This window comes from Lemur catta, chromosome 6, assembly GCF_020740605.2.
Source record: "Lemur catta isolate mLemCat1 chromosome 6, mLemCat1.pri, whole genome shotgun sequence".
Classification (NCBI taxonomy): Eukaryota; Metazoa; Chordata; class Mammalia; order Primates; family Lemuridae; genus Lemur; species Lemur catta.
Genome location: NC_059133.1, coordinates 19,388,635 through 19,404,268, shown reverse-complemented (window position 1 = coordinate 19,404,268; position 15,634 = coordinate 19,388,635). Strand labels below are relative to the sequence as shown.

Sequence of the window (15,634 nt, the reverse complement as noted above, 5' to 3'; positions counted from 1 at the left end):
GGAAGCCAGGTCACTTGTATTTATCAGTGTGCAGTCACCAAACCCCTCTGCACTTGACACAAAAGATGCACATCTCTAAAATGTTTTTGAATGAAAGAATGAATACTCTATTATGTGCTTGGGTAAGAAGAACCCAATCTCCCATGAGTTATCTTGTGCAGTGGCTTCTGACAGGTTATAAACCCTCAGCCACTTTTAAAGCATCAAAAGAAAAAGCGAACTGCAATGTTGGCCCATAATTCAAGTAGGTAAAGAAGGGACCTGCACCTGGTATTATATTCTCTCCTTCTCCCCTGGTGCTGAACTTTCCTTTCTGGTGTGCTGCCAGGCACTATGCATTTGACGTGGTAGTCCTTACCTAGAACTCTGGTGTACAACACTTTATATATTGACATGTGGTTAATATCAACAGTCTTTTGAAAGAGCTCAGGTTGTGTCTCAATGGACTTTAATATTTCTTTTATATACATACCAGGCATAGGTAATAGGTACACAGAATCACTTCATTATTTCAATTCATGATAAGAGGAAGAAGGAAGGCAGAAAACCTAACTGCATGCTTTATTATGGCATTAGGTTTTCTCTCTTCAGTCTCAGAGAAGTAAAAGAGGAGGAAAAAAATCACGCTTCCTCCTAAACAGTTCAAGTGACACATTTATGGGTTTACTGAACAAGCTGTATGGCACCTAAGTGAAAAAAATAAAAATAAATTATAAAGTAAAGATCCTCTCCAGCCCAGAAAATGAGTTCTTAAAGGTCTTAAATGAAAGTACCTTATGCTAAACAACTATGTGAAGGAAAGCTAAATAAACCCAACACCTGCTATCACGGAAGACAAATTATATTTATATTATGAGGGTTCTTTACTTGCTTCTTATTTTCCTTAATCTTGCTTAATGAATGCACTGTTTAGTCCAACATGTTTTACACCTGACATCCTTTTCTCTTAGGAAATAATATACCTGTCACTCAAGGTGGTATTGAAACAATGAGAAAATGTGAAGCCAAAGGGAGATGTCTTCTCTTTTAGTTTTGCTTTCAAGATCCCAGATTCTTAACTCCACTTGTAATGTATTTACTTTGGTTCTAGTGGCCAAGGATGTCAATATTCTTTTTGATGAATTAGAAGCTGTCAATAGTCCTTGCAAAGATGACGATTCTCTCCTTCACCCTGGAAACCTGACTAGTACTTCAGATGATGCCAGCAGATTGGAAGCAGGTGGAGAGGTAAGAGTATATGATTTCTTTAAAAATCTAATTCTTGATCCAGGCTGGAACCTGTGAAACATGTTTCAGTGGACTGTTTAAAGTCATAATCTTATTTAACTGTAGGCTCCTGGAAAGTAAGGGGTAGGTTTTTATATTCTTTTGATATCCCCCATGGTCTGGCACATAAATCTACCTATACTCAAAACAAATGTTCAGTGGGTTGTGCTACCTTCTTCTATTTAAAGACATTTCATTTACACGAAGGAAGATTCTTAAAAACCACCTATCATTTTAAGATCTCCTGTATTGTGGGTGTCGCTAACCAGTAAGAAGTAAGCTTCACAAGGATGGACTTTCTTGTGTAAATCCCCCCACATGTAGAATAGTGACATAAAATGCACCAGCATTTAGTGGATTGTGTTGTCTGAAACCTCTCTGAGTTTCCATTTGCCTCTGTAATCTGGAAACTTCATTGCAATTATTAATACACCCATCCGTTCATGTGCCATTGTGGACAAAGAAGTGTTTTGTTGGAGGCATTCCCATTGCTCAGGTTGTAGCTCAATGGAGTTCACTGTCTCCTTTGTACATGCACTGGATATAGGTAACAGACACACAGAATCAGAGTAATTCATTTATTGCATATTCCTAATGTTTTTTGCTATTCCAGAGCCAAATAACCATTGGGTCAAATAGGGAAAATTTAGGTGACTATTTACCTAAAAATACCAAGTGTTGGTAAGGATGTAAGCAACTGAGAATTCTTATATTCTACAGGTGAGAGTGAAAAATTGATAAACTCTCACTCTAGAAAACAGACTTTCATTATCCCGTAAAACTGACACTTGCATAACATATAACCCTAGAGAAATTCTTGATAAGGCAACTAGGAGACATATATAGGAATATTCATAGCAGCATTGTTTATAATAGTAGAAAAATTAAAAAAGGGGGAAGCAAGTCAAATGTCCATCGGATGGACAATACATAGATAAATAAATTGTAGAAAAGTCATTCAGTAGAATATGATATAGTAGTGAAAATGAATAAACTATAATTGTATTTAACAATAAGAATAACTCTTAAACAAAACATTGACAGAAAAAAGGCAAGTCACAGAAGACTTCATTCCACATGACACCATTTTTTGACCATTTTTTATACAGCACAAAACAAATAAATCCAAAAAAAAGTTGATAAGACTACACATGTATGTTGTAAAAACTATTTTCAGAGCAAGAAAATAAAAAACACAAAAATTCAGAAAGATGGTACCTATGATAGAGGTATAGGATTGCAAGTAGCACAAAACAATTGTTTATCTTTTCTATTTGCATACACTCTAATATTAATTTTCCAGTCCATTAAAAAACAACTGGAGTTTGTAACCTACAATTAGGTTGCCACCATAATTTGAAAAATAGCATTCTAGTTCATAAGTTAGACGATGGTTCAAGGTGCTCATTTTATTATTTTGCTTCATAACTTACATAGAAGTTACAAATATGATTTTGTAGTAATCAAATATTACATTTATTAAAAAGTGAAGAACAAAGGGAGCAGGTTCAATTTTTATCAGGCTCCTTAGGATTATTGTAATAACATACAACACTGAAAGAAATAAATCATCACGTATGGGCTGGTTGGAATGGAGCCAAGTTTCTCTGGCTAACAGATTTCAAAATTGTGTCTGTTAACCCAGCCAAGTGGAAATGAGGATCTATCTTTTTTTTTGGTCCACAGAATACATCAGTTTCCAAATAACGGTATGAAGGCGGCAAAGGTGCCAGACCTCCAAGGCCATTGCTAGAAACCACATTCTTGCACAAATGCCATGATGCCACCTCATTCAAAAGTAAAATCTCAGCCAGGAGGAATGGAATTCCCATGTGCCAGGTCTTCATGCAGATGTTTTCAATCAATGACCAGTCCTCACTGACTATTTTTTGACTTTCACATTAAGAGGCACCCAGGAGTCTGCCCAAATAAACACTTTATTAGCAAGTATTTGCCAAGCAAGAAGACTGTATTGTGGATTTGGCACATTAGCACTTGCCTTCAACAACAGAGCTTCAAATATATGAATACAAAGGCCGGGTGCAGTGGCTCACGCCTGTAATCCTAGCACTCTGTGAGGCCGAGGTGGGTGGGTCGTTCAAGCTCAGGAGTTCGAGACCAGCCTGAGCAAGAGTGAGACCCCATCTCTACTAAAAATAGAAAGAAATTATATGGACAACTAAAAATATATGTAGAAAAAATTAGCTGGGCATGGCGGTGCATGCCTGTAGTCCCAGCTACTCAGGAGGCTGAGGCAGGAGGATCGCTTGAACCCAGGCGTTTGAGGTTGCTGTGAGCTAGGCTGATCCCACAGCACTCTAGCCTGGGCAACAGAGTTAGACTCTGTCTCAAAAAAATATATATATATTTAAAAATGAATATGAAAACCTGGTGGGAATGGTGTCTTGCTCTTTGCAAATATTATCACTGAATACTTTTTGGTAAAATATCTACTAGAATGGGCATTTGATAAATAACATAAAAATAAAAAACAAACTAGTATACATGATTTAAAAAAAAAAAAAAAAAAAAAAGCTTCAGCCAAGGTATCAGGAAGAAGGTTGTCCCTCAGCAGAACAGTGACCTGAGCCACCTTCTGCAAAGCCCTAACCTTTCTGAGAATGTTTTCTCATTTGTAAGTTAAGGGCATGAGACAAGCTGCTTCTGATGTCCCTTTCAAAGCCCCTTCATTATGCTACATTAGAGCCTTCAAAGTATCTGTGCAAAGAGTTGATGTCAGAATGAGTTTTTCCTTAAAAAAAAAAAAAAAAGTGACAGCTGCTTACAGTATTTGTGGGAAGAGGTTTGTGAAGCCTGGTAAAAGTAAATAATTTTCCCAGTTCAAAGATGTCATCCTTTCAACCTCAGTTTGATGAGTGGCTTAAACTGCTCCTTTTCTCTTTGTGTGCAGACAGTACCGGAAAGAAACAAATCAAATGGACTTTACTTTAGAGATGGCAAGTGTCGAATTGACTACATTCTTGTGTACAGAAAATCCAACCCCCAGACTGAAAAAAGAGAAGTATTTGAAAGAAATATTAGAGCAGAAGGATTGCAAATGGAGAAAGAGGTAAATAGTTTGCTTGGATGAGAAAAAATATATACATCTATTCATATCAAGAGGCAATAAAAAAATAAGCAATTAGTCATAATGTTAACTGAACATTTCATTTAGTCAGAGTTTGCCAATCTTCTGGGTTTGGGGAATGTTCCAGCAATTAGACTTTCACAGTACAATTCGGCTTTGAGATAATTTTAATGCCAACTAGTTCCATGAGAATCAAAATTATATGAAGAAATAAAAGATCTGAATTGTCATGTAATCTGAAATAATGGAAGTCCTTCCTCTGATCCATTCTGACTTTGTCAAAATTCTGATTCCCATCAAAACTAGATAGCTTTGTTCAATTCATGAAAGATTTATTATTTAAACTTTGTAAGTATTCTCTCCATTCCTAGGGCTTCTTCTGTACAGGTCATTTCATGACTCATAAGTTAAAACTCAAAAAGCTTAATGCTTCTCCAAATAATACACATTACTAAAGCAAAGACAAAACTCCCATGATGTGTCCTAAAACGTGATCCATCCTGCAGTGTTCACCAACCAGAATTGGGAGCAGGTAGCTGCGAAGGATCACTCTGCTTTTCATACAGTTGTGCTGCACGTGCAGTATTGACCATGGTGTGAAAGATGGACTGCTTGTATGATTTTGTCTGTATATAAAATGATTTTGTTTGTTATAATTTTTTTTAAATTTTAATAATTAGGTGTTTATTTGATGTATGCTAGAAAAAATAGCATTTGCGAAAAGAGTGATGTCACCAAATGGCAAAGCTTCATAAAAACTTATCTAAGCATCTCTCTTCTCCCCAGTTTCCCCCAAAAGTTCTTTCCTGGGTGGCAGCCTCTGTATTTCTCCTTTTCCCCATAATTCTCTATACAGTACTAACAGCTAGGTCTTCCTCTTCCTGGAACCTTCTTCCCAAGCAGCCTTTTCTGCTGCCTGGCTCCAGTCTTGCCCTGCCTTTGTGTAAGTGGCACAATTTGTCTCCAACTCAGCCTTTCAGCTCTGCTTTGTGTCCCCACGTTCTCAGCCTGCTCAGCAAGAGATGGGGCCTTTTGCAGTTTCTCTTGCTTGGAAGGCAGCAAGAAAGTACAGATAGATTAATCTTTCCCTGCCACAGATAGTTAAAGTGCATGTTCCCTGGTTTAATAATAAACCAACCTATACCTGTGTTGTGTTATTAAATTTAGAAACCATTGGATGCACTCTTATTTAAATCAATATTTTATAAGCAGCTAAAGCAGAAAGATAACAATTTTTAATGGCCATTTCAGCTTTCAGGAGTTCCGTCAACCTTTCATAGGATATAAAAGAATGAACTTAGTTCAAAGTGGAAAAGAAAAAAGAAAACCCCAGGGAGCTTACTGTGAACCCATGTACATCTGAAACGATTGACAGTACATTTTATGAATTATTAGTGTCTTCTTCATTAGTCATTTGTCATGGTGTCCAACAAGTATAAGAAATATGTTTCACAGGCTGAGGTTTATGTTTCCAAACAGATAAAGGTAGGCTCTGTAGTTCAGTCTAACATCCTTGTCTCTTTTAACATTGAATTTCAAGAAACACGACTAGTAGAATCCTTAGTTCATGATAAAAGTGAGGACATAGTCAAGTTTAATCTTTCCAAAAACCTTTGCCTCAGCCTGGATCATCAGCAGGTAAGTGCTTGCTTTGGTACCCTGGGTATTTAATTTTCTGCCATTCAGCTTTCATATGAGCCCAGAGAAAGCAACTCACAGCAAAGTTCCCAAATGAATTATCAAGTCCAAGTGATTTGCTTTGTAGTATCTACCTACTTAAAGTAATTCCCTTCTTAAAGGTAAACTCATATTTATTAATTCACATTTTCTATTTTTGATTTTTTAAATTTTTATTTCTATGTCCAGTATTGATCCTCTGGTACCTGGTTTGAAATCATTGTCATCAATAAGAGGTTTATCCTTTCCTTTGTATAACTAATCAAGTTGTGGATTACTTGGAATGTGTGAGTAGCAGTTGTATTAATGGAGGACCCTCCCCCTTTAGAATCTTGTGGAACATGGGGAAAGACCACTAACATTACAGTCATTACATAATAGCTGTAATTAGATACATCATACCATCTTGATGATGTTTAATTCATTCAACAAATATTACATGCCCACTCCCTGCCAGGCATTGCTTTAAGCACTAGGAACTCAGTAGCAACAAGTAAAACAGAAAAAATCCCTGCCTTGTTGGAACTTAAGCACAAAATAAATACATAAAATATATAAAATAACAGTAAATGTCAAGGATAAAAAAGTAACTCAGGAAATATTGAGAGGGGCTTGCAATGTTATAAAAGTTGGTGAAAGTGGGTCTCTGTTTTATAGAAAGAGAACAGCAGGTACAAAGGCCCTGAAGGAGGAGGAGCATTCCTGGTGTGTTTATGGAACAGTGAGGAGCCCAGTATGACTGGCGTTAATTGATCAAGTTGAAGAATAGTGAGAAATTACACCAACAAGGCAATGGAAGTCAGATAACATCACCCTTAGTGATCGCTAGGGGATGTTAGCTTTTCTCTGAGTGGCATGGGAAGCCACTGGAGAGTTTTGAGCAGTGGTATGACAAGATGTAGTTTTGTTTTATTAAGTCATTCTGGTTGCCTGGTAAGATTTGACTGTGGGAGGGGGAGCGGTGGCAAGAGCAGAAGTGAGGAGACTAGAATCTGTCTTATAAAATTATTGTAAGAATCCGGGAAAGAGATCATGGTGGCTTGGTCAAGCACATAGCAGAGAAGATATTGAGAAGGGTAGAAAATAGAGCTGATGGGAGTTACAGACAGATTGAATAAGCAGCATAAGAGAAAAGAGTCATAGACAGGCTATTCATCTGCCAGATGGTATTTATCTAAGCAGCTGGAAGAAAGGAGTTGCCATTTACGGGAATGCAGAGAAGAATGGGTCTCATTGTACACTTTTAAGTTTGAGGTATCCCAATGGAGATGTTGGGTAGGATAGAAGATTCTGAACTTCAGGGAAAGATCCAGGCTAGAGATATACATTTGGATGAGATCCCCAAAGGAATAACTGCATATACGAAAGAGACGAGGTCCAAGGATTGAGCCATGGGTCACACCAGTGTTACAAATTTGAAGGATAAAGAGCAACCAGCATAAGAGACTAAGAAGAAGCCACTAAGGAAAATAGAGAGGTGTGGTCCCGGAAGAAAGTGTTTAAGGAGGGAAGTGTCGCGCCCGCCTCGCCAGCAAGGAAGACGCGGCAACAGGAGTTCTTCTACAGTGCTTTATTGGGGATCCCTCTAAGCTTCAAGATGCAGAAGACCCTGAGCACAAGCTTTCACACAGTAATATACCCTCAGGGAAACAGGAAGTAACAGAGATAGGTCAAAGTCAATCACAAGCGGTCACCAATAGGCCGAGTCAGAAAACCTCATATGCATACTTATGTAACAGACCTACAGATGTACTACGCATGCGCCACACTTGTTTACCTCAGCCAAGCCACCGGAAATCGGCGCCATCTTGTAATGGCGTCCGCGCTCCCCACATCTCCCCCTACTTTATTATTTAAGAAGGCCTGCCAGACTGGAAACCGCCTCGTCTCGTGCAATGAGCGAACTCGGAGACGTGCAGAGGCCGGTTATAAAGGCGGCCGTGGGTAAGGCCTCTGTCTTAGGCTACGCGGGCTGCCTCCCGGCCCGGCACCAACTGGTGTGCCTCCAGGCGCGGGACCCACGCATTCCCGTCATGGAGGTACCTTACAGCCGAGAGGGGGGAGAGCAGGCAAGTCGCGGAACGCCTATAACCTGGCCATCCACACGTGGGGGTCCTGGCCGAGTTGCAGTGCAGCAAAGGCTTGTTGCAGCAACATTTGGTTGCGCCGATTGCGGCGCGCCATACGGGTAAGGGCTACAAATCCTATCAGGGCCATAGTCGCGAGCAAGGCTAACAAACAGCCCATTCCCGCCCACTCTTTCACATGGTTAGCCACTTGCCACACCCAATCCGACAGTCCTCGGGCAAAGTCCACGTCGACTCGCGTAGAGTTGACATGAACTATACTAGCCTGCAGCTGTTCCATCAGAGTCTCAAACTCATTGGACCATGCACCCAACAACTGCTGTGACAGGGTTTGTGATAGGTTAGCTGCCCGGGAAGCGTTCTGAAAAGGGATAGAGGTGACACACATGCCAGGCAGGTGCCACTCGCATCCGAGCTGCATGACCTGCATCAACAAGTCCACTTGTTCTTGAACCAAGTCCACTCTTTGGTTGAGAATCATGATGCCTCCTTTCAGCTGAGCGTTGACGTTTGATTGGGTCGCCAGGGCGGTCGCCACCCCCGACGATAAGTTGTTCAAGGTGGTGGCCGTATGCACCGAAGTGGTGAGCGCAACTGCAGCCGTCGCCGCGGCAGCCACCGCGGCCGCTATGGCGGCAACTATGGCTGCGGTGACGCCAAAGTCGCGTCGCTGCCGATACAGCGTCGTGGCCGAGGGCGCCTCCACAGGGATATCAAACGGGAGGAAAGGTAGTTCTAGAGACTCGTTGGTGGTAAAAAAGCGGGGAAAAACTGTGGCGTCATGCCGGACGGGCATCGGCAGAGGGAAGACATCCATCAGGGCCCAGCGCGCTTCCGGTACCGCCGTCGCCGTCGTTAGGACTCCCGCCAGCATCAGCATCTGCAGTGACGCCATCCTGGCCCGCCGGACGCTCGTCCTCCTCAGCCGTGGTGTGCACCGAGCGGGACAAGCGCGTCGGAACCCAAATAGGGTCCTCGTGATCCTGCGGGAAAACACAAACAGCTCCCCTGGACCTGGCTATAACCGGATCCGGGCCTCTCCACTGGCTCGTTAAGACGTCCTTCCATTTTACCGCCTCGCGGTGAGCCACCGGGGGGGACGTGTGTCTCTCTGCCGCAGAGCGGCCGGACACATCCAAAGTCAAAAAATTTAAGGTAAAAAGGGCAAGGGAAATGGTACCTTTAGGGGACCTCTGTATGGCCTCCAGGGCATCTCCCCCTTTCTGTTTTTGCAGACAAGCCTTGAGCGTGCCATGGGCACGCTCCACAATGCCTTGTGCCTTAGGGTACCTCTGTCGAACAGGCTGGAGAGCCGCGCTCACGTAAATCTGGCATAGAGTGGGACTGTTAGCCATGCCCTGAGGCAGGACCCGCCAGTGGTACCTTTCATCAGGCTGCTCATGGTTCATGGAAGGGAGTGTAAATGCAAATCTAATTTTGTCAGATGAGTGAAGGGGAATAGAGAAAAAACAGTCTTTAATATCCAAAATGATCAGATTCCAATGCTTGGGCAAGGCAGAAAGAAGGGGCAACCCTCGCTGGACAGGCCCCATTAGGCGCATCTGGGCGTTGACTGCCCTTAGGTCCTGCAGTAAGCGCCACTTTCCTGACCTTTTCTTAATCACAAAAATAGGGGTGTTCCAAGGCGAGTGAGAGGGTTCAAGGTGCCCAAGAGTGAGCTGTTCCTGTACCAACTCACGGGCTGCAAGCAGTTTGTCGGAGGGTAATGGCCACTGAGACACCCACACCGGGTCCTCCGAAACCCAGGGAATGGGCAAGGCAGTGTCAGCGGCCCCTAGGAAAAACCCAGCCCCTGTCTACCGGGATTGGGAGTAGGCATAAGTGGTGTTGACCTGCCTTGCAAATTCTTTCCTAAGCCCTTACCCGGGACCCATCCCATGGTACTCATCATGTCTTGGCTCTGAGCAGAATACTCATTTGTTAACTTAAGGTTTAACTGTCTCAGGACGTCTCTGCCCCAGAGATTCACTGGTAAGGGGAGAACAAAAGGCTTAAAACTACCCCTACCGCCTTCAAGATCACTCCAAGACAGAGTTCGGGCACTCACGGCTGGGGCCGAAGCGTAACCCAGGCCCTGTAAAGTTGCCTCTGAGCGGGTGAGCGGCCAGCCTTTAGGCCACCACCGCTCAGATATGATACTAGTGTCGGCTCCCGTATCCAGCAAACCCTCAAATTTCATTCCCTGAACAGTCAATACAAGGGTCGGACGGGTGTTTAAATCCAAAGACAGAAAGGTACAAGTGCCTCCGGACGACCCGAACGCCTTACTACCACGTGGCTCCTGCTTGCTGGGGAACCAAGCGTGAAGGCTAGGGAGGAGCAGAAGCTGAGCAAATCGGTCTCCGGGGTGGATGGAGATAATTCCCCGAGGTGATGAGCACATGACCTTTATTGGCCCCTGGAAGTCTGAGTCTATAACCCCCGGGTGGACAATCAGCCCTTTTAAGGTAGCCGATGACCTCCCAAGCACTAATCCCACAGTATGATTGGGCAGAGGTCCTTTAAAGTCTGAAGGGATAGGTTGACATCCTAACCCAGGTGTCAAAACTGTGAGGGTGGTGGCACGGAGGTCCAATCCTGCGGAACCGGGGGTGGCCCTCCTAGGTTCCCCCCCGGTAGCGCCGGATTCAAGGAGGGACGAGTCCCCGGGGTCAGCAGAGACGGGCCCGGGGGCCCCTGGGGGCTGTCCTGCGCCAGCATCGCCCCATATGTTTGCGGGCCCTGGGGTCGTGGGCCCCGCCTCCCGTTTTTTGGCAGTGCAACCATGCTGCCGCTAGGCCCTCGGGAGATGGGCCGGCCTTCCTTGTCTTTAACGGATCGGCACTCTGCGGCCCAGTGCCGACCTTTCTGGCACACGGGGCAAACCCCCGGCTGTGAAGATGATTGCTTCACCTTACTTGGCGCTCGGCACTGTCTTCTCAAGTGACCGGGCTTGCCGCAGTTGTAGCAACAGCGTTGTTGCTGGGCTTGTGCCGCTATGACCGCGGCCGCCAGGCCTTGATTAGTCAGAGGACCCCCAATCTCCCTGCAAGCCTTCAGCCATGCATTTAATCCTTTACTTTTCCATGGCGTAATAGCATTCCGACATTCCGAAGTGGCCTGCTCAAAAACCAGTTGCTCAACCAACGGCAAGGCCGTGTCTACGTCCTCAAAAATCTTTCCTGCGGCATCCATCATGCGAGCCACAAAATCCGAAAACGGCTCTGCCGGAGCCTGGACAATTTTTGTCAGATTGCCACGCACCTCCCCCCGTTTGGGCAAACACTTCCAAGCCTTAATGGCTATCTGATTTACCTGGACATACACCTCCTCCGGGTAGGCCGTTTGATTATTGGCCCACTGTCCCTGTCCGGTGAGCATGTCAAAAGTCCACGCTGCTCTGCCGCCTCCCTGGGCTGCATTCGCACGGGCCTGCGCGGCACACCCATCATGATACATGGACTTCCAGTCTAGATATTGGCCCGTGGTTAGCGCCGCGAGCACCACCTGCTGCCAATCCGTGGGCGTTAGGGCACTAGCGGCAAGCCTCTCCAGCAGTACTAAAGTGTAGGCTGCGCTATGCCCCCAGTTGCGGACCGCCTCTGCAAATTCCTTTAATTGCTTATGGTCCACAGGTTGCCAATATCTCTGATTATTGTTGTCCACATACACAGGGAAAGCAAATCCTAGCTCTCTCCGCGCTTCTGGGGGGAGGAGAGACGCTCCACCCCCCGGTGCGGGCCCAACGAGGGGCGCTGTAGGTGGGGGCAGGGAATACGGGGGAGGCCAGGTCTCTATATCGAGCCTGGGCGGGGCCTGCCTTCTTGGCTGGACCACATCCTGTTTTTTAAGTCCCCGTATTTCCTTTCTCAACTGCTGAAAAGAGGGGGTAGCTTCTTCCCCCTCCGAGGCGGACGATTCACCTTCCGCCTCGGACAAATGTAAATCTGCAAATTCTGGCAACAGCGGGTCGTCACCCGTTCGCCGGTTCTCTACCTGACATGACTGATCGTCCTTAACCGTTGCAACTCCTTCCCCTCTCCCTCCTTCTGAGAGCTGAGACTGCACTTCCGCAAGCTGTTCTGCTGCACTCTGCGAACCCTGCGGATCGCACTTTAGGCAATCCATAACTAACCTATGAAGTATCAAGACGCCAGGCCTTAAATCTAACGCCTCGCGTAGATCATGGCCCACCTTCCTCCAAGATGGTATGGTGAGCGAGCCGGAGGCTAGGAACCAAGGGGATACCCGGTCCACCTCCCTCAACAATCTCTTTAGGTCATGATCGTCAACATGGATTTTATTTTCAGCAAGCAGAGTTTTCAGAGGCCACAGAAACCGGCGTAGTGGTATGTTGCCCATGTCTCTCTTGGGGGCGGGGAAATTGGCCGTCCCACACTGTAGTTCTGAACTCACCTCACAAGAGGTCGTCTCCGCTGGTGCCCTGGTGGTACAGTTCCCGGGTTTCGGCACCACTTGTCGCGCCCCGCCTCGCCAGCAAGGAAGATGCGGCAACAGGAGTTCTTCTACAGTGCTTTATTGGGGATCCCTCTAAGCTTCAAGATGCGGAAGACCCTGAGCACAAGCTTTCACACAGTAATATACCCTCAGGGAAACAGGAAGTAACAGAGATAGGTCAAAGTCAATCACAAGCGGTCACCAATAGGCCGAGTCAGAAAACCTCATATGCATACTTATGTAACAGACCTACAGATGTACTATGCATGCGCCACACTTGTTTACCTCAGCCAAGCCACCGGAAATCGGCGCCATCTTGTAATGGCGTCCGCGCTCCCCACAGGGAAGGAGCGATTGACTGTCTCAAATGGTGTTGATAGGGTGAGTAAGATCACACTGAATGTTAATCATTGGAATTAGCAATGTGAAGGGTTTGGGTGAGCTGGGCAAGAGGAGTTTCAGTGGAGAGGTGGAGGTAAAAGCATCATTAAAGTGTATTCAAGACAGAATGGGAGGAGAAAATATTTAGACAATGGGTATGAATAGCTCTTGCAAGGAGTTTCACTATAAAGGAATGGAGAGAAGTGGAGGAATAACTGGAGTATGAAGTTGTGTCAAGAAAGAGTTTCTTTTTATTTAAGATGGGAGAAATAACTGCATGTTTTCAGGCTAATAAAATTATCCATTTGAGAGGAAAAATTGATGTTGGGGAAGAAGAAGGAAGAATTTTTGGAGCAATGTCCTTGAAACAATAAAGAAAAGAATGACCACAGCTTTACCTATTGTGTGGACCGACCTACCTGCATCTACACCCACAGATGCTACCTTCCCCCAGTGCTGAAGATATCCTGTCTATACTCCTAGCAGAGGCCAGTCCTTCACTTTGTGCCCAAGATCCCATCCTCTCAGTCCCACTCAAATGCATTGCCTCCCCCTCAAAATAAAATATAGTAAGCTTTAAAAACTGAAATGTACAAAACAATGCAATTTGTTGAAACAGTTTGTTTTTGTTTTTATTTACCTCTCAGTTGAAAAATCTAACTGCAGTAAACACATACACACACACACCATGCACTCATGATTGGGTATTCTTTAAGATGACAGAAATAGTATTATTAAAATTTTTGTGCTCATATTTATCAACCACTTAGTATTATCATATCCATTTTACAGATGAGACAATTGAGGCAAAGCAGTAACTTTCCCCAGGTGACTTAGCTAGTAAGAGACAAAGTTAGGATTAAAACTAAGTATACTTGTTCTTTTCCCTTATATTGTGTTGATTCCTAATGTCTAAAGGTGAATCTCAGGGTTAAAGAGGTTAGGAGATAGGCTGAGAGGACAGGTAGAGTTATGGGGAAAAAAAAGGTAAAGGAACTAGGAAAACTGGGGGGAATAATGAAGTTGAGTGCTCCCCAGACTGTGGTTCTTACGAACTTTGGCTTCTAGTAGCCATGGATTTGAATCTTGGTACAACAACTTGAAAGTTGAGTGGTTTTCAGCAATTTACCAAACTTTTCTGGATCTCAGTTTCCATTTTTATTATTTATTTATTTATTTATTTATTTATTTATTTATTTTTGAGACAGAGTCTCGCTTTGTTGCCCAGGCTAGAGTGAGTGCCGTGGCATCAGCCTAGCTCACAGCAACCTCAAACTCCTGGGCTTAAGTGATCCAACTGCCTCAGCTTCCCGAATAGCTGGGACTACAGGCATGTGCCACCATGCCTGGCTAATTTCTTCTAGATATATTTTAGTTGGCCAGATAATTTGTTTCTATTTTTAGTAGAGACGGGGGTCTCACTCTTGCTCAGGCTGGTCTCGAACTCCTGACCTCGAGCGATCCACCCGCCTCGGCCTCCCAGAGTGCTAGGATTACAGGCATGAGCCACCGCACCCAGCCTGGTTTCCATTTTTAATAATGAAGAGAATGTCATTTACCATGAATTGTTGTGAGGATTAAGTGAGCACATATATGTGATTACATAGTAGTGTAAGTCTTTGTTTTTTCCTTTTTCTTTTTCCTTTAATTTTTATTTCATAATATTGTTTTGCTTTCAGTGTATTTATTCAGTTACCTTCTATTTATGTCAAATGATATTAATTTTCCACTTATGACTGATATATAAGTTTTTGGAAAAGAAATAATTATTTTTAAAAGGGTGTTGATATAAAAAAACACATGAAATTAAAATATTATAGACAATATTACAAATTTGGCAAAAATTATAAAGGTGGCACAAGAATGATGGCAGTCTGTGTTTACTTGGCTGATCCTCATGGTGGACAGACCCTAGGGTTTATGATGCCTGCTTCCTTTTTATACTTTTGTATAATCCCCTCCCCTTGAGTTCAGGTGGGACCTGTGGCTTGTATCTAACCTACAGAATATGGAGTTTGCCATAATACATTGTGGCAAATGTAATGGGAGGTCACTCCTGTGATTATTTTTTGGTATATAAGACCCCATCTCAGCAGACTATAGTTAAAGACCCTCCCTGGCTGGCTTTGAAGAAGTAAGCTACCATGTTGTGAAGCAGCTGCTAAAGAAGGCCACACGGCAAAGAAAGGTGGGGTGGCCTCTAGGAGCTGAGAGTTGCTCCCAGCTGACAGCCAGCAACAAACAGGGACCTCAGTCCTACAACCATAAGGAAATGAAATCTACCAACAACTGAGAGATCTCAGGAGCAGGATTTTCCTCAGTTGAGCCTCTGATGAGACTACGGCCCTGGCCAAGAGCTACATTGCAGCCCAGTGAGACCCTGAAGCAGATAGTCCCAGCTCAGCCATGCCTGACTTCTGACCTACAGAAACTGTGAGATAATTAATGTGTGTAGTTTTAAGCCACAAAGTTTATGGTAATTTGTTATGTGACAAGAGATAATTAATACAGTGATTAAAAGTCTGGGGTCAGACACTCTGAGTGCACATCTGGTTCTACCATTACAAGCTGTGTGCTCTTGGGAAAGTTAGCTTATCTGTGAAATGAGGCTAATAATGGAATCTGTCTCTTGGGTTATTATAGTTAAATGAGATCATTTATATCAAATGTTTATCTC

At 44.0% G+C, this 15,634-nt stretch overlaps 1 protein-coding gene across 1 annotated transcript in view; it reads left to right on the top strand.

The window, feature by feature from the left end:
- ANO4 (anoctamin 4) overlaps positions 1-15,634 on the top strand; it is a 166,188-nt gene that overhangs the window by 24,545 nt on the left and 126,009 nt on the right. Inside the window, exons 3-4 of the mRNA XM_045553135.1 lie at positions 1,091-1,227; positions 4,178-4,336. Coding sequence (XP_045409091.1) covers positions 1,091-1,227; positions 4,178-4,336 — 296 coding nt within the window. The remainder of the gene's footprint in view (positions 1-1,090; positions 1,228-4,177; positions 4,337-15,634) is intronic.